The 25,914-nt window shown below is 42.3% G+C and overlaps 1 protein-coding gene and 1 pseudogene across 1 annotated transcript in view; both read left to right on the top strand.

Moving 5' to 3' along the window:
* The window catches only part of LOC139382827 (carbohydrate sulfotransferase 8-like), an 85,267-nt gene extending 63,759 nt beyond the window's left edge, over positions 1-21,508 (top strand). Inside the window, exons 2-4 of the mRNA XM_071127060.1 lie at positions 19,924-19,964; positions 20,115-20,524; positions 20,800-21,508. Of these exons, the coding sequence (XP_070983161.1) occupies positions 19,924-19,964; positions 20,115-20,524; positions 20,800-21,508 (1,160 nt within the window). The remainder of the gene's footprint in view (positions 1-19,923; positions 19,965-20,114; positions 20,525-20,799) is intronic.
* A 1,670-nt stretch (positions 21,509-23,178) lies between these two features.
* LOC139378373 (vacuolar protein sorting-associated protein 4A-like) lies at positions 23,179-24,561 on the top strand (annotated as a pseudogene).
* Positions 24,562-25,914: the final 1,353 nt, after the last annotated feature.

Raw genomic sequence — 25,914 nt, 5'->3', positions numbered from 1 at the left:
TACCTTCAGGTATTTGGAAATTGCTCCCAAGGATGAACCAGACTTGTGGAGGTCTACAATTTTTTTGCAGAAGTCTTGGCTGATTTATTTTGATTTTCCCATGATGTCAAGCAGAGAGGCACAGAGTTTGAAGGTAGGCCTTGAAATACATCCACAGGTACATCTCCAATTGACATCATTTATCAGAAGCTTCTAAAGCCATGACATCATTTTCTGGAATTTTCCAAGCTGTTTAAAGGCACAGTCAACTTATTGTTTGTAAACTTCTGACCAACTGGAATTGTGTTACTGTGAATTATAAACTAAATAATATGTCTGTAAACAATTGTTGGAAAAATGACTTGTGTCATGCACAAAGTAGATGTCCTAACCGACTTGCAAAAACTATAGTTTGTTAACAAGAAATTTGTGGAAAGGTTGAAAAAAAACGAGTTTTAATGACTCCAACCTAAGTGTATGTAAACTTCCGACTTCAACTGTATATATTTTACTGACTTTGTTGACATACTGTGTAAGTTGAAGGAAAATTACTGAGATGCTAAGCTTATTAGTGGTGATGAGTTAAGACAGTCAGAAATCAGACATCACCAAATGGGTATTATCCTACATTTGCACACAGCAGGCTAGTTAGCCTACTTACTTTATTTAACGAGGCAAGTCAGTTAAGAACAAATTCTTATTTACAATGATGGCCAAGGAACAGGGAGTTAATTGCCTTGTTCAGGGGCAGAACAACAGATTTTTACCTTGTCAGCTAAGGGATTTGATCTTGCAATATTTCAGTTACAGGCACAACACTAACCACTAGGCTTCCTGCCGCCCCAAGTTTATATGTGTGCTCTGTCAACATTAAAAGGACAGTGAAACCAGACATATGCTCATTGCTCACATGGAGAGCTCCAAACAAAATACAATGAAAAATAATTGACAAAAATCGTAAATTACGGTACGAAATAAAACCAAAGTATTTTTTCAGAAGTGTAACAGGTTGTGATCTCTGCAAACAACGTTTCCACTCTGAGAATGAGAACGGTAAATGACTGTAGGCCAACATCTTCGCAACACACCCTTCCTCTTCTTTTCTTAACATTTTAAATTATACTCACGACACAGTATCTTCACGCATATTTTAGATGCATTGCTTTTCACTGACAACCGTATCTCAATAATCAGGTGGGCCTATTGCCACTGCTCAAATTGTGGGCTTCTCAATAATCAGGTGGACCTATTGCCACTGCTCAAATTGTGGGCTTCCAAACTAGGCATATAGGCCTACACACATGTGATTTGAAACAATCCACAGCGTTAAAATAAGCTAATGATTCTCGGCTAAGTCATGCTCTCTGGTGAAGTATTATAAGGTTCTGGATAGAACCAGAAAGGGTTATTTTGCTTGCTTAATATGGCACTCCTAAAAGGTTCTATGTCCAGTAGGAACAAAACAAACCCAACAAAGGGGATCTGATAGAACCGTAAGGGGTACCATATATTTTGAAGAGTGAATCTTATCCTATGCTTAGACTACTCATCACATTAGTAACTGTATTTTATTGGTAGCCTGTAAGCACTTTTTATAAAGGCTATTTTCTTCAAACCCCGTACTCAGCACCCTCTACTCAAAACATCTTCCCCATGGCTATGACTGCATTAGTAACATCCATAACTCTGCACTGGGCTCTTTCTAGTCCTCATCATCTACTACTCTCTGTATCAAAATCTACTGTAAAATACTCTAGTTGTGTCAACTTGAAAAAGACAAGTTACCCCTCAAGAGTCGATGTCCAGGCCCCCGCTGAAATCTAATTAGCACAATAAAAGAATCCACATAAAATACTGTCTGTTTAACCCAGAAATATCAGTTTTTTTGCGTGGGCTGTGTGTCTGTCCACCCCATCCACCGATTACGACCTTCTGCATTCGTATGAAGTCGGTACCGCCGATCTGCCAACTTCTGTCTGTGGCATCCAAACAGTATGGGCTACACACTAATATGACTCTCACGAACACATACATGTCAGTTGTTTTACTCTAGGATGTCCACATGCCTCACAAGACTTGCCCACTACCAGTTTAAAACATGAATTGAAGTATACTGTATATGGAAGTAGTTTAGTGCCCTAAAACATTTTTTTAAATGGGTGAAATCTTTATAAAAAATGATTTCCTAATCTTTCTTATAATCCCTCAGATATAGGACAGACACTTCAAAACAAACTTCCTGTAGATTTTTTTTGACTGTCTGTTTTTCCAGATCTGTTATTCAATGTGTTATTATGGGCTAATCGCAGTAAGGCAAATTCAATGTTTAATCAAATATAATAATCAAATATTAATCAAATAATCAAATATATTTTTTTCTATTTTCTTTGATACCTAAAGGGGTACTAAAAATCCTTGGTAAGACGATCTTAAAACAATTCCATATGTTAGCTTTGTATAATCTCATTAGATCAAGTTGAGTTGACTAATCGTATTCTGTCTTTATTTTCTCTCTCACCACTGAACATAAATGGACACCACAACTCCATAGAGACTAAAACTTTTCCCTCTTAACTCAAAGAAGTGCAAATGTAGCTAAACATTAATGTAGCGAAACAAAGCAACAAAGCCAACTCAAACTCCTCCTGATCATCATCATAGCACAGGTGCGTGACCTGGGCTGATGGTGTTCCTTCATTCCCGTGGGAGCCTAATTAATTACACTCTGTCATGTTTCTGCTCAGCTCAGCACCTGCTTCGGCCCAGCCAATCCCAGTGGAGCCTGTGTGGTGTTCTACAGCTGAGGCTTTGGCCAGTGACCTGGGAATGCAGTGGTGCTAATGATAGTGGGGTGGGGGGGGGTCTCACTGTCCCTGACACATGCACATACACAGAGTAAACACTTGTACAGACACACACAGAGACACTTGTACAGACGCACAAAGACACTCTTGCTGATACACACACATACTGTATACAAACACATGTTCACACACGTATACGTAACAATGACGCCGGAGAAGAAGGCTGACGTTTTACGTGTCCCCAACCAATTGTGTTTTTTTGTTTGTTTATTTGCTTTTTTTGAAACTTATTTACTTATTTTGGACATAATGTTGCCGCTACCGTTTCTTATGACTGAACATAACTTCTAGACATCAGGACTGCGATTAATCACCACGGACTGGCAGAATCCTTTTTTCCCTTTAACGTGTCTAACGAGCCCGACACAAATAATATACTGCTTTCTTGGGAACAGGCCCAGATCCCTGTGATTTCTGTGAAGAGGTCGGAGAAAAAGGGGCCAGAGGGCGGGCTGCCTTCTGAGAATTCGCAGGTGATCAAATAAACCCCAACTTCATTCCATTCCGCTAGCAAATGTGCAATTTTTGGAGAATAAAATCGATGACCTACGCAAAAGATTAAACTACCAACTGGACATTCAAAACGGTAACATCTTATGCTTCACGGAGTCTTGACTGAACTACGACACTATCAACATACAGCTGTTTATATGCTGTATCGGCAGGACGGAACAGCAGAGTCTGGTAAGACAAGGGACGGCGGACTATGTATTTTTGTAAATAACAGCGGGTGCACTATATCTAAGGAAGTCTCAAGCTATTGCTCGCCGAGGTAGAGTATCTCATGATAAGCTGTAGACCACACTATCCACCTAGAGAGTTTTCATCTGTATTTTTCAAAGCTGTTCACATACCACCTGTATTCCGCCATAAGCAAACAAGAAAACGCTCACCCAGAGGTATTTCTCCTAGTAGCCGGGGACTTTAATGCAGGGAAACTTAAATCTATTTTACCAAATTTCTATCAACGTGTTAAATGTGCAACCAGAGGGGAAAAAAACTCTGGACCCCATTTACTCCACACACAGAGATGCAAACAAAGCTCTCCCTTGCCCTCCAATTGGCAAATCTGACCATAATTCTATCCTCTTGATTCCTGCTTACAAAAAAAAATTAGAGCAGGAAGCAACAGTGACTAGATCAATAAAAAAAAGTAGTATTCAGAAGAAGCCACGCTACAGGACTGTTTTGCTAGCACAGACTGGAATATGTTCCGGTATTACTCCAATGGCATTGAGGAGTACACCACGGTCCCCACACGGTCCCCACAGTGACCGTATGCACAGTTGAAGTCGGAAGTTTACTTACACCTTAGCCAAATACATTTAAACTCAGTTTTTCATCATTCCTGACATTTAATCCCGGTAAAAATTCCCTGTCTCGGGTCAGTTAGGATCACCAATTTATTTTAAGAATGTGAAATGTCAGAATAATAGTAGAGAGAATTATTTATTTCAGCTTTTATTTCTTTCATCACAGTCCCAGTGGGTCAGAAGTTTATATACACTCAATTAGTATTTGGTAGCATTGCCTTTAAATTGTTTAATTTGGGTCAAACATTTCAGGTAGCCTTCCACAAGCTTCCCACAATACGTTGGGTGAATTTTGACCCTTTTCTCCTGACAGAGCTGTTGTAACGGAGTCAGGTTTGTAGGCCTCCTTGCTCGCACACACTTTTTCAGTCCTGCCCACAAATATTCTATGGGATTGAGGTCAGGGCTTTGTGATGGCCACTCCAATACCTTGACTTTGTGGTCCTTAAGCCATTTTGCCACAACTTTGGAAGTATGCTTGGGGTCATTGACCATTTGGAAGACCCATTTGCAACCAAGCTTTGACTTCCTGACTGATGTCTTAAGATGTTGCTTCAATATTTCCACATCATTTCCCAGCCTCATGATGCCATTTATTTTGTGAAGTGCACCAGTCCCTCCTGCAGCAAAGCACCCCCACAACATGATGCTGCCACCCCCGTGCATCACGGTTGGGATGGTGTTCTTCTGCTTGCAAGCCTCCCCCTTTTTCCTTCAAACAAATCGATGGCCAAACAGTTCTATTTGTGTTTCTTCAGACCAGAAGACATTTCTCCAAAAAGTACGATCTTTGTCCCCATGTGCAGTTGCAAACCATAGTCTGGCTTTTTTATGGCGATTTTGGAACAGTGGCTTCTTCCTTGCTGAGTTGCCTTTCAGGTTATGTTGATATAGAACTCGTTTTACAGTGGATAAAAATACTTTTGTACCGTTTCCTCCGGCATCTTCACAAGGTCCTTTGCTGTTGTTCTGGGATTGATTTGCACTTTTCGCACCAAAGTACGTTAATCTCTAGGAGACAGAACGCGTCTCCTTCCTGAGCGATTTGACGGCTGCGTGGTCCCATGGTGTTTATACTTGCGTACTATTGTTTGTACAGATGAACGTGGTACCTTCAGCCATTTGGAAATTGCTCCCAAGGATGAACCAGACTTGTGGAGCTCTCCAAATTTTTTTCCTGAGGTCTTGGCTGATTTCTTTTGATTTTCCAATGATGTCAAGCAAAGAGGCACTGAGTTTGAAGGTAGGCCTTGAAATACATCCACAGGTACACCTCCAATTGACTGAAATTATGTCAATTAGCCTATCAGAAGCTTCTAAAGCCATGACATCATTTTATGGAATTTTCTAAGCTGTTTAAAGGCACAGTCAACTTAGTGTATGTAAACTTCTGACCCACTGGAATTGTGATACAATGAATTATAAGTGAAATAATCTGTCTAATACATTTTTGGAAAAATAACTTGTCATGCACAAAGTAGATGTCCTAACCAACTTGCCAAAACTATAATTTGTTAACAAGAAATTTGTGGAGTGGTTGAAAAAAAATGAGTTATTGACTCCAACCTAAGTGTACTGTATGTCCGACTTCAACTGTACATACCCCAACCAGAAGCCATGGATTACAGGCAACATCCCCACTGAGCTTAAAAATTGCCAAAGACTCCAGCCACCCTAGTCATAGACTGTTCTCGCTGCTACCGCACGGCAAACGGTACCGGAGCGCCAAGTCTAGGTCCAAGAGGCTTCTTAACAGCTTTTACCCCTAAGCCATAAGACTCCTGAACATCTAATCAAATGTCTACCCAGACTATTTGCATTGGCCCCTCTCTTTTACACCGCTGCTACTCTCTGTTGTTATCATCTATGCATAGTCACTTTAACTCTACCTACATGTACATATTACCTCAACTAACCGATGCCCACGCACATTGACTCAGTCAGTACCTGTACCCCCCTGTATATAGTCTCGCTATTGTTATTTTTATTTATTTTTACTTGTTACTTTTATTTCTTATTATTTTCCTTATTTTTTTAAAACTGCCTTGTTGGTTAGGGGCTCGTAAATAAGCATTTCACTGTATGGTCTTCACCTGTTGTATTCAGCGCATGTGACTAATACAATTTGATTTGTATAAACAACACATGCTCACCATTGTGTATAAAGGCACATGTACACAGACACGATCAAAAATACAGACTTGTATAGAATAAACACATACTGTAAACTGATCCGTAAATCCTATCATTACACAGTCCTGTCCACTCTTACATTGCAATCATGGATGTAATATTCTAGAGGGATACCAGTTGCTTATTAAAATGTCCTTTTGTTATTGACCAAATACTTATTTTCCACCATAATTTGCAAATAAATTCATTAAAAATCCTACAATGTGATTTTCTGGATTTCTTTTCTCATTTTGTCTGTCATAGTTGAAGTGTACCTATGATGAAAATTACAGGCCTCTCTCATCTTTTTAAGTGGGAGAACTTGCACAATTGGTGGCTGACTAAATACTTTTTTGCCCCACTGTATATACAAAAGTATTTGGACATGCCTTCAAATGAGAGGATTGGGCTATTTCAGCCGTACCCGTTGCTGACAGGTGTATACAATTGAGCACACAGCCAATCAATCTCCATAGGCAAACACTGGCAGTAGAATGGGCTTACAGAAGAGCTCAGTGACTCAACGTGGCACCGTCATAGGATGACACCTTTCCAATAAGTCAGTTTGCCATATTACTGCCCTGCTAGAGCTGCCCTGGTCAACTGTAAGTGCTGTTATTGGGAAGTGGAAACGTCTAGGAGCAACAATGACTCAGCCGCGAAGTGGTAGGCCACACAAGCTCACAGAACGGGACCGCCGAGTGCTTAAGTGCGTATTGCTTAAACATTGTCTGTCTTCGGTTGCAGCACTCACTACCAAGTTCCAAACTGCCTCTGGAAGCAACATCAGCACAATAACTGTTCGTCTGGAGCTTCATGAAATGGGTTTCCAAGGCAGCCGTACACAAGCCTAAGATCCCCATGTGCAATGCCAAGCATCGGCTGGACTCTGGAGCAGTGAAAATGCTGGAGTGATGAATCCCGCTTCACCAATGCATAGTGCCAACTGTAAAGTTTGGTGCAGGAGGCTGTTTTTCATTGTTCGGGCAAGGCCCCTTACTTTCAGTGAAGGGAAATCTTAACGCTACAGCAGACAATTAGATTTTAGACGATGCTGTGCTTCCAAGTTTGTGGTAACAGTTTGGGCCTTTCCTGTTTCAGCATGACAATGCCCGCGCTCACAAAGCGAGGTCCATACAGAAATGGTTTGTTGAGATCGGTGTGGAAGAACTTGTCTCGCCTGCACAGATCCCTGACCTCAAACCCATCGAACATCTTTGAGATGGGGTTGGGGCAGCAGGTAGCCTAGTGGTTAGACTAGTAACCGAAAGGTTGCAAGATCAAATCCCCGAGCTGACAAGGTAAAAATCTGTTGTTCTGCCCCTTAACTAGGCTGTTAACCCACTGTTCCTAGGCTGTCATTGAAAATAATAATTTGTTCTTAACTGACTTGCCTAGTTAAAAAAAGGTTAAAAATAAAAGATGAATTGGAACGCTGAATGTGAACCAAGCCTAATCGACCAACATCAGTGCCCGACCTTACTAATGCTCTTGTGGCTGAATGGAAGCAAGTCCCTGCAGCAGTGTTCCAACATCTAGTGGTAAGCCTTCCCAGAAGAGTAGAGGCTGTTATAGCAGCAATGTTCCAACATCTAGTGGTAAGCCTTCCCAGAAGAGTAGAGGCTGTTATAGCAGCAATGTTCCAACATCTAGTGGTAAGCCTTCCCAGAAGAGTAGAGGCTGTTATAGCAGCAATGTTCCAACATCTAGTGGTAAGCCTTCCCAGAAGAGTGGAGGCTATTATTGCAGCAAATGGGGGACTAACTCCATATTAATGCCCATGTTTTGGAATGAGATGTTCGATGAGCAGGTTTCCGCATATTCTTGGTGATGTAGTGTACATATAAATTAAGGTTGGGGGTCCCCAGATAGCATATGAACACACCATAAGCACACCATGTCAAAACTGTACAATTTTCTCTGTCATGTCAAAATCAAATCAAATGTTATTAGTGCTTCGTAAACAACAGGTGTGGACTAACAGTAAAATGCGTACGAACTGGCCAGTACAAAAAATTGAGAGAAAGAAAATAGAGAAATAATAGAAAATACGTTTTTTTTAAACGTAATAATAAAAGTAATAATAGATACACAATGAGTAATGATAACTTGGGTACCCCTTGTATATAGTCCATGTGCAGGGGTATGAGGTCATTGAGGTAGATATGTACATATAACTAGGAATAAAGTGACAGATAGTAAACAGTAACAGCAACGAATGTGATGAGTGAAGTTATTGCAAAAAGGTCAATGCAGATAGTTAAATAATAACCAAATAGCTAGCAGGACTAACTATTTAGCAGTTTTATGGCTTGGGGGTAGACGATGTTCAGGTTCCTTTTGGTTCCAGACTTGGTGCATCGGTACCACCTGCTGTGCGGTAGCAGAGAGAACAGTCTATGACTTGGGTGGCTGGAGTCTTTGACAATTTTTAGGGCCTTCCTCTGACATCGCCTGATGTACTGGGCCGTACACACTACCCTCTGTACTGCCTTGCAGTCAGATGCCGAGCAGTTGCCATACCAAGGAGTGATGCAACCAGTCAAGATGCTCTCAATGCTGCAGCTTGTTTTTTACTTGTCCATTCCAAATCTTTTCAGCCTCCTGAGGGTAAAGAGGCATTGTCGTTCCCTCTTCAATGACTGTGTTGGTGTGTTTGGGCCACAATAGATCCTAAGTGATCTGGACACAGAGGAACTGAAAGCTCTCGACCCGCTCATCTACAGTCCCGTCGATGTGAATGGGGGTGCTCTCGGTCCTCCGTTTCCTGTAGTCCACGATCAGCTCCTTTGAGGGAGAGGTTGTTGTCCTGGCACCACACTCTCATCGTCGTTGTTGATCAGGCCTACCACAGTCTTGTCATCAGTAAACTTAATGATGGTTTTGGAGTTGTGCCGGTCCACACAGTTGTGGGTGAACAGGGAGTACAGGTGGGGACTAAGCATGCACCCCTGAGAGGCTGCTGTGTTGAGGGTCAGAATGGCAGATCTGTTGTTGGCTACCCTCGCGAACTGGGGGCATCAGGAAGTCCAGGATCCAGTTTCAGAGTGAGGTGTTAAGTCCCAGGGTCCTTAGCTTAGTGGTGAGCTTGGAGGGCACTATGGTGTTGAACTCTGAGCTGTAGTCAATAAACAGCATCCTCAAGTAGGTGTTCCTTTTGTCCAAGTGGGAAAGGGCAGTGTGGAGTGCAATAGAGATTGTGTCATCTGTGGATCTTTTGGGGCGGCATGGGAATTGGAGTGGGTCCAGGGTGTCTGGGATGATAGAACATAGAATTTTGCTCATCTGGGAAGCTCGCATCACTGGATGTTCATAGCTGGGATTCCCTTTGTAATCTGTGATACTTTGCAAGTCCTGCCACATCCAACGAGCTCCAGAGCCAGTGTAGTAGGATTCGATCTTAGTCCTGCATTGACGTTTTGCCTGTTTGATGGTTGTTGGAGGGCATAGCGGCTGTCTGGGTTACTGTCTGGGTTACTGTCCCGCTCCTTGAAAGCGGCAGCTCTAGCCTTTAGTTCATCGCAGCCTGTAATCCATGGCTTCTGGTTGGGATATGTATGTACGGTCACTGTGGGGACGACGTCGTCGGTGCACTTATTTATGAAGCCGGTGACTGATGTGATAAACTCCTCAATACCATTGGATGAGCCCTGGGAAACATATTCCGGTCTGTGCTAGCGAAACAGTCCTGTAGATTTGCATCTGCTTCATTGGACAATTTCTGTATTGAGCCTGATATGAAGAATAGCATGAGAGGAGCTATAAAACTGCAAATAGAAGCCTCTGTTCCATGAAAAAAATCAGTTGAAATCCATGAAGATTGAAGAACACTGTATAGCCTCAAAACTATACATTTGATATCATGGATGGCCAGTCCTTGCATCCATAGCCCTGTCTATTAATTTAAGAGTGGTTACATTTCTCCAGACCCATCCCTTAGCGTTTTAGCAAAACAGGGGTGGGGCGAACGATTTGTTATTGTTTCAATTAAGGATTCCTGCTTTAAGTGCACTTACGCAATGAAACCTTTTCCATTTGGTTTGGGCATTGTTCCCAGCCAGTCACACCAAATCAGAAAGATATTCTGATCTTCAGGAAGTATTCACACCCCTGGACTGTTTCCACATTTTGTTGTGTTACAAACTGGGATTCAAACGGATGTAATTGTTGTTTGTCATTGATCTACACAAAATACTCTGTAATGTCAAGAAACATTTTTTACAAAGGTTAGAATTTATGAAAATAAAACATTAATATATCTTGATAACATAAGTGTTCAACCCCCTGATTGATTGCATCTGTGAGTCTTTCTGGGTAAGTCTCTAAGAGCATTGCACACCTGGATTGTACAATACATATTTGTACATTATTCTTTTAAAAATTCTTCAAGCTCTGTCAAGTTGGTTGTTGATCATTACTAGACAGCCATTTTCAAGTCTGGCCATCGATTTTCAAGCCGAATTAAGTCAAAACTGTAACTAGGCCACACAGGAACATTCCCTGTCATCTTGGTAAGCAACTCCAGTGTATATTTGTGTTTGATTATTGTCCTGCTGAAAGGGGAATTTTTCTCCTAGTGTCTGTTGAAAAGGAGACTGAACCAGTAAATTTGATTAAATAAACTGAACACTGAATGACAAAACAACGACGATAACGAGCGTGAACAACACGAAACAGTCCTGTAAGGAGAAAAAAACAGGAAACAACTACCCACAAACACAGGTGGGAACAGGCTACCTAAGTATGGTCCTCAATCAGAGACAACGATTGACAGCTGCCTCTGATTGGGAACCATACCAGGCCAAACACATAGAAATACAACACACAGAACAAAACATAGAGTGTAAAACATAAAATGCCCACCCCAACTCACGCCCTGACCAAACCAAAATAGAGACATAAAAAAGGAACTAAGGTCAGGACGTGACATTGAGACTGAAATCTACACCACAAAATTGGCTGCAATTCTGCTGAAGCAGGCCTTATCGCTCAAATGCCTTTGCATCAGGAACAACAAATAAGGGGGACCTAAGTGAAATTGCACTGTAGAGAAACGTTTCACTTTATACCCTGAAATGTTGACAACAAACAGTACTGCAATATTGTGATAAGAAAGAACCATCCTAAGGGGATGAGTTTGAGTTTTATTCAGATTCGGACACATCACAGCTTGCATTACACTATCTTCTGACAGAGTAATTTTGTATACCCCATCAACTAATGTATGTGAGATTTTCTATGCATGAGAGCACCTGCGCTATGTGTAGAGTTGGTTTCTGACCCTATCAGTGCACATGCCCATATGACTAGTCAGAACCCACTATTCTTTGTCTGTCGACACCAAAGTTTCCATTTACATATAATTGAATGGGAATCTCTGTTCTAGTAATCCTACTTCTATGGAAACTCATCAGATTGTCCATTCCAACTCAGTGCCTTGACTCATTACCTCTGCACTGAGCAGGAGACTTTGTGACACGGATGGCTCTCTCACCACACAGCGCAGAGCACTGTGGAAGCCTTTCAAGTCACGCTGAAACACCCTCCAATATTTATAACCTTTCCGTCAATAAAAGATACCCCTTCGGTGAGGTAAGAGGGAAGAAAAGCAGGAATGGGGAGCATGTGAGAGAGAGAGAGAGAGAGATAGCATTTAGCCAAGCACTGGACTGTACTCTAGGGGTAGGACAAATAGTGGCCAACAGGAGGGTAACCCAGACCAGACCATAGCTCAGCCTCACTGCCAGCCCACATATGCAGAGGCACCCTCCGGTAAGAGTCATATAGACCCTTCAGTCATCGGAGAGGTGTCAACTGCTAAAGCTGATGTGCAAAGTCCTAGAATAGGTATAAACCAATGTATTGGACCTTATCAGAAAACATTCAACCGAAACATTAAGAACACCTGCTCTTTCCATGACATAGACTGACCAGGTGAATCCAGGTGAAAGCTATGATCCCTTATTGATGTCACTTGCTAAATCCACTTCAATCAATAGATGAAGGGGAGGAGACAGGTTAAAGAAGGATGTTTAAGCCTTGAGACAATTGAGACGTGGATTGTGTCTGTGCCATTCAGAGGGTAAATGGGAAAGACAAAACATTTAAGCGTCTTTGAACGGGTATGGTAGTAGGTGGCAGGCACACCGGTTTGTGTCAAGAACTGCTACACTGATGGGTTTTTAATGCTCAACCGTTTCCTGTGTATCAAGAATGGTCCACCACCCAAAGGACATCCAGACAACTTGACATCCAGACAACTGTGGGAAGCATTGGAGTCAACATGGGCCAGCATCCCTGTGGAATGCTTTTGACACCTTGTAGAGTCTATGTCCCAATGAATTGAGGCTGTTCTGAGGGCAAAAGTGTGTTCCTAATGTTTGGTATGCTCAGTGTATAAGATAAAGGACAAATTAGTTTCACATTCTGAAGTCATATGAAGATATAGTCAACACAAGATATAGTCATATATGTTATAATTTTCTTGTTGTCTATTTATAAAAAAAATGTATTTCCTGCTACTGAAGAATGCTCTTAGTTGAAACATACAGCACAAGATTCACTCTTGTGTTGGGCATGGTTGGTGTCCTGTTGGGCGTGGTTGGTGGACTGTTGGGCGTGGTTGGTGGACTGTTGGGCATGGTTGGTGGACTGTTGGGCGTGGTTGGTGGACTGTTGGGCGTGATTGGTGCACTGTTGGGCGTGGTTGGTGCACTGTTGGGCGTGGTTGGTGCACTGTTGGGCGTGGTTGGTGCACTGTTGGGCGTGGTTGGTGCACTGTTGGGCGTGGTTGGTGGACTGTTGGGCGTGGTTGGTGGACTGTTGGGCGTGGTTGGTGAACTGTTGGGCGTGGTTGGTGGACTGTTGGGCGTGGTTGGTGGACTATTGGGCGTGGTTGGTGGACTGTTGGGCGTGGTTGGTGCGCTGTTGGGCGTGGTTGGTGCGCTGTTGGGCGTGGTTGGTGGACTGTTGGGCGTGGTTGGTGCGCTGTTGGGCGTGGTTGGTGGACAGTTGAGCGTGGTTGGTGGACTGTTGGGCGTGGTTGGTGCGCTTTTGTGCTTGGTTGGTGCGCTGTTGGGCGTGGTTGGTGCGCTTAGTCTAAATATTGTGCGGGTGTATCAACTTCACACATAATACAACACACATACCATACTCTATTTGCTCAGTCACATCAACTGCTGGAAAAAACACACGTTTGGATGTTCCTGTTCTATATTTGTTTGTGTATTAATTTCCTATGTACTTCACTATAACCTAATGATACAGTATATAGATATACTGTATATATTTATAAACTCAGAAAAAAAAGAAACGCCCCTTTTTCAGGACCCTGTCTTTCAAAGATAATTTGTAAAAATATAAATAACTTCACAGATCTTCATTGTAAAGGGATAAACACAGTTTCCCATGCTTGTTCCATGAACCATAAACAATTAATGAACATGCACCTGTGGAACGGTTGTTAAGATACTAACAGCTTACAGACGGTAGGCAGTTAAGGTCACAGTTATGACAACTTAGGACACTAAAGAGGCCTTTCTACTGACTCAGAAAAACAGAAAAACAATGTCCATACTGTGAGATGCCTAAAACAGCGCTTACAGGGAGACAGGACGGACAGCTGATCATCCTCGCAGTGGCAGACCTACTTCTATGGAAACTCATCAGATTCTCATCAGATTCTCCATTCCAACTCAGTGCCTTGACTCTACCTCTGCACTGAGCAGGAGACTTTGTGACACGGATGGCTCTCTCACAGACAACACCTGCACAGGATCGGTACATCTGAACATCACATCTGCGGGACAGGTACAGGATGGCAACAACAACTGCTCGAGTTACACCAGGAACGCACAATCCCTCCATCAGTGCTGAGACTGTCCGCAATAGGCTGAGAGAGGCTGGACTGAGGGCTTGTAGGCCTGTTGTAAGGCAAGTCTTCACCAGACATCACTGGCAACTACGTCGCCTATGGGCACAAACCCACCGTCGCTGGACCAGAAAGGACTTCACTGACGAGTCGCGGTTTTGTCTCACCAGGGGTGATGGTCGGATTCGCTTTTTTCGTCAAAGGAATGAACGTGACACCGAGGCCTGTACTCTGGAGCAGGAACGATTTGGAGGTGGAGGGGCCATCACGGTCATACAAATATTTACACATGTTAAGTTTGCTGAAAATCAACACAGTTGACAGTGAGAGAACGTTTCTTTTTTTGCTGAGTTTGTGAAATGAGATCATTAACATTCAGTTCTTGGTATATCCAGGGCTTGTACTCCTCTACCTTCCGTCTTAAGACCAAAACCCAGATTTTCTTAAAAACACCAAAAGTCAAGACATAATAATACTTCTAGAAACATGGTGTCGTGGTAACATAGATCCTCAATGTCCTTCAGGCTATAGGGACATTCTACTCCCATCATTAAAATGTAAATCACGGCAGGGACTCGGGAGGAACGATCATATGTAGTGGTGATTTTAGCATGTAAATCTTGGTGGGGCAAACAAAAAGAACGTGGGATGCATGTCAGCAAAGCCACAGCACTAAACAATATATTAATTGCACTATAACGGCAACAAACGGTGCCTACAAACTGTTAGGGCCTACATAAAGCTGTCCAAACAGCAGTCCCAATATCTTACCACTGCTACACCTGGCTTTCAGCAGAGCCTTGTCTGGCAGCGAAACAGTTCATTCAGCCTCATTTACTGCCTTTAAAAAAAGCATAGCTTATATGGCAGACTTGGGGCATACAAACAGACAATGAGAGCTCTTACAATATTCAATGATTAAAAACAGGTTCTAGGCTATTTGTGAACCACCAAGCTAGAACAGTAGGCGAAATGAAGTGGTAAAAATGTACCAAATTATTAGGGTGAGGCACATTGAATGCCGTTTGGGTCGTTGAGTGTCGAAAAAGATGCACGTCATGTAACACTATTTGACCAGTTAAATAAGCTTTTCACTTGACACGTCAAATAACACAATTCTATTATAGAATGTTGTGTGTGTTGAATTTACACGTGCAAGCCAAGCACCACAACTACTAATGTTATGTGTTTACAATACCGCGTTGGTGAAAATAGACTAAATGGGCTACTAACAGCTTACTACACAACATACACTTAATATTACTTTCTTAGCTACAGTATACATTTCTCCCTTGCATATTACATCATTTATGCAGCAGCATACAAGACATTTTTGGACTCACCTTGTGAAGGTGGCACAGCGGCCCTTTGTGGGCAAATGTTGTCATCAAACTTTGTCATCAAAGTCTGGCATTCTCTAGATTTATGGTGGTAACTCGGGTGACAAAACACAGCCACTCCACTGAATAGTGGTTTCTTGCAGTCCTTCCAAACGACTCATTGTTGAATTTGCGATTTCCAACTTGTTGTGTAATCTTTGTATACAATAGCCGATGAGCACCAATACATTTTATCTATAATTTCTCTTCATATGACAAGGATTAAATAGGATTTGCCAGTAGAATGTTGACTTGATGACAACTGATTATGACTGCTAGCTAAGACTTTGAAAGTAAGATGTGACAGTCCAATTAAAGCTACTGTAGCTATAACTTGATTTGATGTCATTCTATCTGTGGCCAATGACCTTGAGCCTTATCGGATGGGCACTTCTAATATAACTCTATGGCAGAACCCAAGGGGTTAAAATTTTCGAGCTGTAAACTTAGATTTGGGGATGACGTACTGTCCCAAGAATGACAGAAAACTGAGCCAATCATGACAGAAAACTGAGCCAATCAGGCACAATGCTCTGTATTTTCTGCTGGCTTGCCCCACCACCACAGAAAGCACTGAGCTAGGCTGAAACATCTGCATTTTGTAGCTGCCTTACTCAAGAAAGCAAAAAAGAGACCGTGTTTGTATGCGGCCTTATTATCACAATGACTTTTTTTGCGAACTGATAAGTGACACGTATTAATGCCAAAATAACAAGCAAAACAGGCAAGCCCCAAAAAAGTAATTTGGGGGATTTTAATGGTAGAACAGGTTCTGAAACTGACTGTGTAGTAGACCCTGAGGGTAATAGACATATATTTGACATATACCCGAGTCCCATCACTAGTAATAGAAATAGCTCTGACCAGGTAGCGAACAAAAATGTAAAGGGGTTAGTGCATCTCTGTTGAGCCTTAGGCCTGTGTTTTTTTAATGGTATGATTAGATGGGATTCTAACTTACTGCTCAACTCTTGGGACGAGTGTTGTTGACTATGCAATCTCAGACTTGGATCCCTCCTCTATTAGTGCATTCACTGTCAGACCACAGACACCATTGTCTGACCACTGCCAGATTGTCTTTTTGAAAAGACTTCGCCACCCAAAGACCAAACAAACAGAGCCCTGTACACTGCTTCATCTAAATGAAACATACAGATGGGCTGCTGACAGCGCAACACACTTCAACACAACATTGCACTGCCCAGAAATCACAGCCTGTATAAATGATTTCCTTTCAAGTGCATTCAGCCCAAACCTCCCTGACATAAATTTGGCTGTGAATAAATTAAATGAGATCTATCATAAAGCAGCCACAAAAGAAAATTTATGCAAAATAAAAAACAGTTCTAATTGGAAACCTCAAAAAGAGAAATGGTTTGATGCTGAATGTAATCTCATAAGGAACAAATTGAGATCTTCATCAAATAGAAAACATCACTAACTACAGGTTAGAGACGTTCGGTAAGAATATTGTGTCACATTGAAAGAATACAAACAGAAGCATTAGGACACCACTCTGAAAGAGATTGAAGACTCCATTGATGGAAACCAGTTGTGGGAGAAATGAAATGGTCTAAATGGACAACAGAGGAATGATATTGTCGTTCAAAATGGCAGCATTGTAAAATATCCTTTTGAAAGTCTTGATGGAATAATAGCATCAGAAGACCTTACTTTAAACCCCCAAAATATTCAAGAAAAATTCAGCTCCCTAGAACACACATTTAAAAACAACAAGAACCCAATTGACTACCAAATTACACGATTGAAGAAAATACAAAGCATGTGGCTCTGACAGCATCAGGAATTAAATGCTTAAACACAGTCCTCCTGAGCTGTAGACTGACAGTGGAGAGACCTTTGACAGGGGGCCTAAATCTGGTGCTTGGCTGGGAAGTAAGTAATTGTCACACACACACACGCGCACAAACACAGTCACTCACATCACACACAGTACAAACACACACACCTCTCTCTCTCAGTCCGTCACCAGCAGTAAGCCTGCACAGCTCTGGCATGTAATCGATCCTGTGACGATCAGTGTGACGGCCTTGACACAACTCTCTTGTCCTCCCCGCTGACACGTGCCGTCAGTCAGGTCGCCCCCCTCTTGTCATCTCCGTCACAGGCAGGCCAGGGTCATTACAGGGTTGACAGCAGCAGTGTCTCCTCACCTGTCTGCCTGCCTACCTGTCTGTCTGTCTGCCTGTCTGTGCGTGTCGTTAAGTTGCTCAGAGCAGAGAGTAAAGTTTAAGCCCCAGATTTGAGCTTAGTTAGTGATTGCCAGAGAGGGTAAGCTAAATGACAGGTGTAGAAGTGGTGGAAGTCCTGAGTCAACACTGACATTGAGGAAGGGGGCTGGTGGTGTGTGTGTGTGTGTGTGTGTGTGTGTGTGTGTGTGTGTGTGTGTGTGTGTGTGTGTGTGTGTGTGTGTGTGTGTGTGTGTGTGTGTGTGTGTGTGTGTGTGTGTGTGTGTGTGTGTGTGTGAGACAGGGGGTACAGCAGGGGGTACAGCAGGTGCAAGCTTTGCAATCGCCCCTAAATAGATATGTAAACACTACAGTAATAACTTTAACTGCAAGTAGGTACTGAAGCTACTGTATGTGGACAGGACAAACTTAACACATTCTATAACTTAGACAGCCAACACAGGGGCCATTGACAACTTATCACATTCTATTCCTTAGACAGCCAACACAGGGGCCATTGACAACTTATCACATTCTATTCCTTAGACAGCCAACACAGGGGGCATTGACAACTTATCACATTCTATTCCTTAGACAGCCAACACAGGGGCCATTGACAACTTAACACATTCTATTCCTTAGACAGCCAACACAGGGGCCATTGACAACTTAACACATTCTATTACTTAGACAGCAAACACAGGGGCCATTGACAACTTAACACATTCTATTACTTAGACAGCCAACACAGGGGCCATTGACATAAGCATTACTTACTGTTAATGCATGCCTTTGTAGACATTCTTCATTCTCTTTTATAATGCTTCATTATATCCCCTCATACAATGGATCGTCTTTGTGATTTGCCTTTATTGGGCCAAGTTCACCCAGATATATTGTTCCTTGCAAGTGTGCAAAAAGTGGGTGACCTCTTGAGAGCGGTGAGAGATTCTTGATGGCTCTTTTGACACGGCAGCAGTCGGAAAGCAGTAACCTTCAGTGTCAAGATGATCCCAGGGCTGCCGCTGTGAAGCCATCTGGATCCCCCATTACCCCTGGCACATTCACATTAGCAAGCCTCCTATGTGTGTGTGTGTGTGTGTGTGTGTTCTAGTAAGGAGTAAGCAAGGTTGTCATTGTTATGTAGAGGATCAGTCACCCCCCATGGAGCGGCCCAACAGCCCTGCATGTATTCAGTTTTGTTTTCTTGTAGACGTCTATCGAGCGATAACACATAAGATATTGAGAACTGGCACTGTGTCATTATACTGTAAATTCTAGATGCAACATTACATGAATGTATGTAAAAAAAATAGCACTATAGTTACTGTAGCTCCCACTAGCAACATCTCTAATGACCATGTGATGTCTTGAACATCTGCTATGGTGACTAATTATGTTTTCTGATGTTTTCCTACATCTCTTGGGTGTCTACTTCCCTCCCCCAAAAATATGTATTATTCTATGACTGATTTATAATCACAATCTAACAGACATAATTGTTCTGTGCATCCCTTGACTGTTTTGTTTGAGGCTGATTTGAGGCTGATTTTGTGATGACAAAGCCGTTTTTGACATCCCCATTCCCCTGTCCTGTAACGATTTCTGTCCCTTTATACATGGTCACGTTTCTCAGTCGGAAAAATATCACTTGGCAAGGCTGCACTGGGAAGAGAGAATTTGTTCTCAGTAACTCAACAATAATACAATAGGTGAAAGTGTTGATAAAACGTGATAGGTGGCCGGTAATCTAAGCATCGCCAAGGTAACATGAGCATCACTCTTTATTTCTCTCTTTCTATCTCACACACACACACACACACACACACACACACACACACACACACACACACACACACACACACACACACACACACACACACACACCTGGCCTCTCTATCAAAAACCTAATCTTGTGATAAAATGGAGTCTTGTCCTATTGCCCCATCTGTAATAGACACCATCTCTCCTCTAGGCTCTTTCTTGATACCTATTTCAGCTCGGCTGGAGCAACTTGTTACAAGCAAAATACTTTTTGTAATACGTAATGTAGGATTCTCTCTCTCTTGCTCTCTCTCTCTCTCTCTCTCTCTCTCTCTCTCTCTCTCTCTCTCTCTCTCTCTCTCCCTCTCCCTCTCCCTCTCCCTCTCCCTCTAGGTGCGAAGTTCATGGTTGCTCCAAGGTGGCCAATTCAAAAGGTAAGATTACTTGATCAGATCAGTTCACTGAGCTGCTGAGCTCCCTCAAAATAATGTAATGACGCCATCTTGTGGATTATTGCGGAACAAGCACTATCTCCATCTTGTGTAAAGTTGAGCTTCTGTTAACAATTGTTCTATGTGACACAGGATCAGCCCTCAGACAGTGCAGTCTTTGAAGGCATCAACCTAGGTGGAGGTTTCCATGGAGCTCCAGGGGAAGAGATATCCTCTAACCCCAGCCTCCCTAGTCCTAGCCCCAGGCAGCCCCCTTCCTTACAGTGGCTGCCCCACCCATCCACCCCAACCTCCGGAGACCAACAGGCCAAAAGCCCCAGGCCACCGGTCACTAAACGCCACAGGAAGCTGCTGTTAAAGAGCGGTTCTGTAATTCCTAGTGGTGCCCCCCCTGGTGAGGAGGACCGTAAGTTACAAGGCATGGCTCATACCCAAGTGTCCCGCCACCACCTGCTGAGGGAGGTCTGCACCAAATACCAGCCGGGCGTCACCGAGCACCCCATCTCCAGCCGGCAGGTGTCCCGGGTCTACGTGGAGGATAGGTGTTGTAACTTTAGTGGTTAATTTCATTGAGCATTATCTTCAGATATTATTTACAGTACATGTAAATACATTACATGATTTACATGTATAATTGTATTTCATTGCAATTCATGTTCAGGGCTGATCTAGAGGTCCCCCGTCCATGTAATTTTATTCATTGTGATCTAAAAGGCCTAACTGATCTTAAATCAGGACTCCCACTCTGAGATGTTAGATGTATACAGCCCCAGATAACTATTCATATATTTCTGCTGTATTGGTTAATTAATAATAGGTCAGGGCTGCTGTACTGTGAGGTGCCCAAAGCTGGCTGCTCCAACTGGAAGCGGGTGCTGATGGTCCTGGGAGGCAGTGCCACCTCCACGCACGGCATCGCCCACGACGACGCCCACTATGCCAACCAGCTCCGCCGACTGGACACCTACAGCCAGGCGGGCGTGGCAGAGCGCCTCCGCTCCTACACCAAGGTCCTCTTCGTACGGGAGCCCTTCGAGAGGCTGGTGTCGGCCTTCCGCGACAAGTTCGAGAGCCCCAACTCGTACTACCACCCGGTGTTTGGCCGGCCCATCATCTCCCGGTACCGGGCCAACGCCTCTCTCTCCGCCCTGAGGACCGGCGCCGGCGTCACCTTCAGGGAGTTTGTCCAGTACCTGTTGGATGTGAGGCGACCTGTGGGCATGGACATCCACTGGACGCCGGTCAGCCAGCTCTGCAGCCCCTGCCTGCTGCACTACGACTTCATCGGGAAATTCGAGAGCCTGAAGGAGGAGGCCAACTTCCTGCTACAGAGTATCGGGGCACCTAGCAACCTCACTTTCCCTGACTTTAAAGACAGGAACCCCAAAGCAGAAAGGACTTCTTACACCATTACCCAGAGATATTTTGAACAGTTGAATACCACGGAGAGACAGAGGGCCTATGACTTTTATTACATGGATTATCTGATGTTTAAATACCCCAAACCCTATAAAGACCTGTACTGAAGTAGTGGCTGGATTGACATGTTTAGATAATTAATTTAAGATTATAAATATGAACACTACAGAAGAGATTATTATCCTGTGGGACTTGAATAAGCACTACAGACACATTGATGTAAAGTATTCTACGTGTCTTATTTACATCTGGTTACAATTATGATTTGATGTGATTACTTTGAGCATAGGTTGTACAGATTTTGGTCATAACACTTTGAATTGTGTGCGAACTGATGTGCTTTCTTTGTCAAATGCACTTTTATTGATTGGCAGACATAGCCTACATACAACATCCTCTCAACAATCAACGAGATATTGCTCTCAATCAACAGCATAATGACTTCTATGAAGTGACCTATACTCTGAGTGAAGACTTTATTATCATCTCTTCATTTTCAGCCTTGTTATATGAAGGTATACTTGTCATTTTGGGTCATCGTCAATCATGTGACTTTTTAAAATGGAAAAGGTGTCTTGTTATTCTGCAGACCTTTATAAAGAGAAGGAAAAGAGAGACTAGCTATACTCTCCCAAAGCAAAGACTTGTGTTTGCAGATACTGCAGCAGATTTCACAGTTACTGAAATCCTACATTGCCTACTGATGAGAAGTACCATGTGTCTTAGACCATTTTAATATCATTCAATTTGATTTCAAAACCACATTTGCTCTTGAGGTATTTGTTTTCTATTTTACATACAATAAACTTGTTACAGTACGTACCTCAAGGCCGAAGGTAGCTTAGCGGTTAAGAGCGTTGGGCCAGTAACTGAAAGGTCGCTGGTGCAAATCCCGAGCCAATTAGGTGAAAAATCTGCCGATGTTCCCTTGAGCAGGACATGTAACACTAATCGCTCCTGTAAGTCACTCTGGATAAGAGCACCTGCTAAATGAAAACAAACTAAGGGACAGGAAACACATGAAATAAGGGACAGGAAAAATATATCAATGTCAGTTGGTAGCTCAGTTGGTAGAGCATGGTGCTGCCAGGGTTGTGGGTTCGATTCCCACAGAGGACCAGTACGAAAAAAGTATCAAAATGTATGCACTCACTAATATAAGTCACTCTGGATAAGAGTGTCTGCTAAATTACTAAAATGTAAAATATTGCCTTTCAGATACAACTGTGGGTTCATGATCTTTGATTCTGTAATGTACAATAGGGTTTCTGGGTCATTGTATAGGCCTCATGTTACAATACTAATGATCACACTGTAAAGAGTAAATGCATTGTTTTACATGTATGTGCAGAAGTGTTCTATCTACAAACACGATTTCAATCCCCTAGCCTTAACACTGCCAATTTTGCTAATTTTGTTTGGGTTTTAATTTGTTTGGGTTTTAAAGCACCATTACCATTTAATACATGTTTTATCAAGCCTTTACTAATTAAACAAAAACATTTCTCTGTTGTTTTTCTACATCTGGTTTTTGGAAAAGTGACAAAAATGTGTTACAAAGAACCCTTTTGGAACCCTTTTGGAACCCTTTTGGAACCCTTTTTTCTAAGAGTGTAGAACAATAGCTATTAAATGAGAAAGGTTTTACGTTGTTCAAGCTAAAAAAGTCATTTCCTAACATACACAATAAAGTAATTATCAAGCATTCTCATCAGTGCATCATGTCACCATCACGTTTGAGAAGCATATCTACATCCCTGTCCTAGAACAGCCAGCTATGTCCCAGATGTTCCGGCTGCACCTGGGCAACACGCGTCACAGCATCAGTGACGCAGACCTGTGTAAGCTCGCCAAAAAGACAGAAAGCTACTCCCGGGGCGATGTCAGCGTCATCGTATGAGATGCCCTCATGCAGCCTGTCAGGAAACTGCAGTCAGCCACACACTTCAAAAAGGTCATTTATACACACAATAGTAACTCTATTGCAGTCGACTCTTGCATACAACACTAAAGGTGCATCTCTTTCTCAACCTTTAAGGATATTTAAGATAGTGTGTTGTTGTAATGGTACTATAGGTGCAAGGTCCATCCAGTGCCAACAGTCAATTGATGGTAGATGACCTTCTGACCCCGTGCTCGCCTGGGGACCTGGGAGCCATAGAATTGACCTGGATGGATGGGCCTAGCGTCAAAATTCCGGAGCCCATCATCTGCATGGTAAGAAACACACATTGTCAAAGACTCCAGCCACCCTAGTCTTAGACTGTTCCCTCTGCTACCGCACGGCAAGTGGTAAAGGGAACGCGAAGTCTAGATCCAAAAGGCTTCTCAACAGCTTCTACCCCCAAGCCATAAGACTCTTGAAAAGCTAATCAAATGGCTATTTGCATTGCCCCCCCTTTTACGCTGCTACTATTCTCTGTTTGTTATCTATGTATAGTCACTTTAACTCTACCTACATGGACATATTACCTCAATTACCTAGACTAACCTGTGCCCCCGCACATTAACTCTGTACCGGTACCCCCTATAAATAGCCTTGCTATTGTTATTTTACTGATGCTTTTGAATTATTTTTAACTTTTTATTTTCTATTTTTTACTTATATATTTACTTATATATTTTTTACTTAACACTTATTTGTATTTTTTTCTTAACTTCTTAAAACATTGTTGGTTAAGGGCTTATAAGGAAGCATTTCACTGTTGTATTTGGTGCATGTGACAAATAACATTTGATTTGATTTGACATTCACAGCACAGACACACTGTGTTCATTGACATTGACATTCACAGCTCACAAACATGCTGGAACATGTTGTTTCAACATACACATCCTGGCATTGCACACTGACTCTCACATTTGTGTAAATGCTGAACCATGCTAATGCTTTTGTTGGTTTTCTCTGTGTCCCTCTGCTCTCCAGTCTGACATGCTGCACTCACTATCCCCCACACGGCCCACAGTCAACACTGAGGACTTGTTCAAGATCAGGAAGTTCACAGAGGACTTTGGACAGGAGGGCTGAAACGTCCTGGTCACCCGGGGAGTTCACTTCTCCTTACCCTGTCTCTCCTCCTCTCAAGCCCCATTCGTACATCCTCCTGTCAAATACAGTAGTGGCTACAGAAGCTACAGTACTACCACACTAGAAACTTGGACTTGCTTGGCTAAACTGCATTGGCAAGAATGATGGAGCATTTTAACTTCATGCATATTCTTTCCCTGTGATCATACACAGATTCCTGTAGACTAAAACACTATTTCTTTCTTTGCCATCCTGCACTTTTTGAAGTTGTTTTTTGAAGTGACTCATTATGATGGAGTGGTGTTGAAGCGCTTTGAACAATTACGTTACGTCGTTTTCTTGTCTCGCATGTGTGTAATTGCATGTGTTTTATTCAATGTGTAAGTCTTAATATATGTATTTTATGTGTATGATTGCTCGCTTTACTTTGCTTTTAAATTCCCTGAGTATTGACTGACCATAGCTGCACCAGGTTTCCCACTTGTCCCAGGCCCCACTAGAGCTACCCCTTCATTACAGGCAGTGTTACTTACAGTATTTATGATTATTTATTGTATTTCATTTCATCAACATTTTTGTTGTGAATGCATGACTGATGATGTACAGAGCTCATCATTGAGTGGGAGAGGTGTTTACATTGAAGGATTTCTCTGTATTCTTCTGCATCATATTTTCATTTTGACTGAAGCCCTTTTTTATTGCTGGATTTGAACATTGAAAATAATAGTTCCACGATACACTTTCATATTGTTCCAATACTGTTGTCATAATAGTATTGCTATGTCTCTGTATAATTGGGGGAATATTGGTTGAGTAATACTGAAGTCAGTTCTGGTCCCAGAGGGGATCTCACTGCTGTTACACGTAGCCATGATGACCAAGTTACCCTGACTTAATAAAAGACGAATAAAAAAATAAGATGTGCTTGTTATTACTTTATTTTAACTTTACATTAAACTTACATCTTACTTTTGCTGTCATACCTGTAAAGAAGAAAATGTCTGCACTTAAGAGTTACACATTCATTTAATACAGAGCCAGTATAATGGAGTTATATAACAGACTACAGTGTAAAGTAATAAGGCAAAAATAAAAAATCCCAATCCCATCATTAGTTAGGTTTTTTAACTGACACTAGATAGGGTAGTTGTTCAAATTGAAATGTTGTATTACTAGGTCTCTCTTTATGTTATGTAAGCTGCACTGCAATTGAGTTTTCTTTAATTGCCAATGTGCTCCATTGTGGCACATGTATTTGTGTAAATAAAATCTATCTATTCAGCCTGGTCTCATAGACGAAACGTAACACAGTAAATGGAAATCCGGGACGTTCAAATTAGTAAGATATGTTACGTTTAGTATGGTTACATAAGACAAAAGGTTACTTAAGGCAAAAACTAAAGGAGGGTGGTTGGTCGGGTGGGCGTATAATACCAATGTCTGGCAACCCAAAGGTTGTGTGTTTCAAATCTCATCACAGGCAAC

The sequence above is a fragment of the Oncorhynchus clarkii genome, chromosome 2, assembly GCF_045791955.1.
Source record: "Oncorhynchus clarkii lewisi isolate Uvic-CL-2024 chromosome 2, UVic_Ocla_1.0, whole genome shotgun sequence".
Taxonomy (NCBI): domain Eukaryota; kingdom Metazoa; phylum Chordata; class Actinopteri; order Salmoniformes; family Salmonidae; genus Oncorhynchus; species Oncorhynchus clarkii.
Note: the sequence above shows the minus strand (reverse complement) of the source record. Positions and strands in the feature narration are given on the sequence as shown.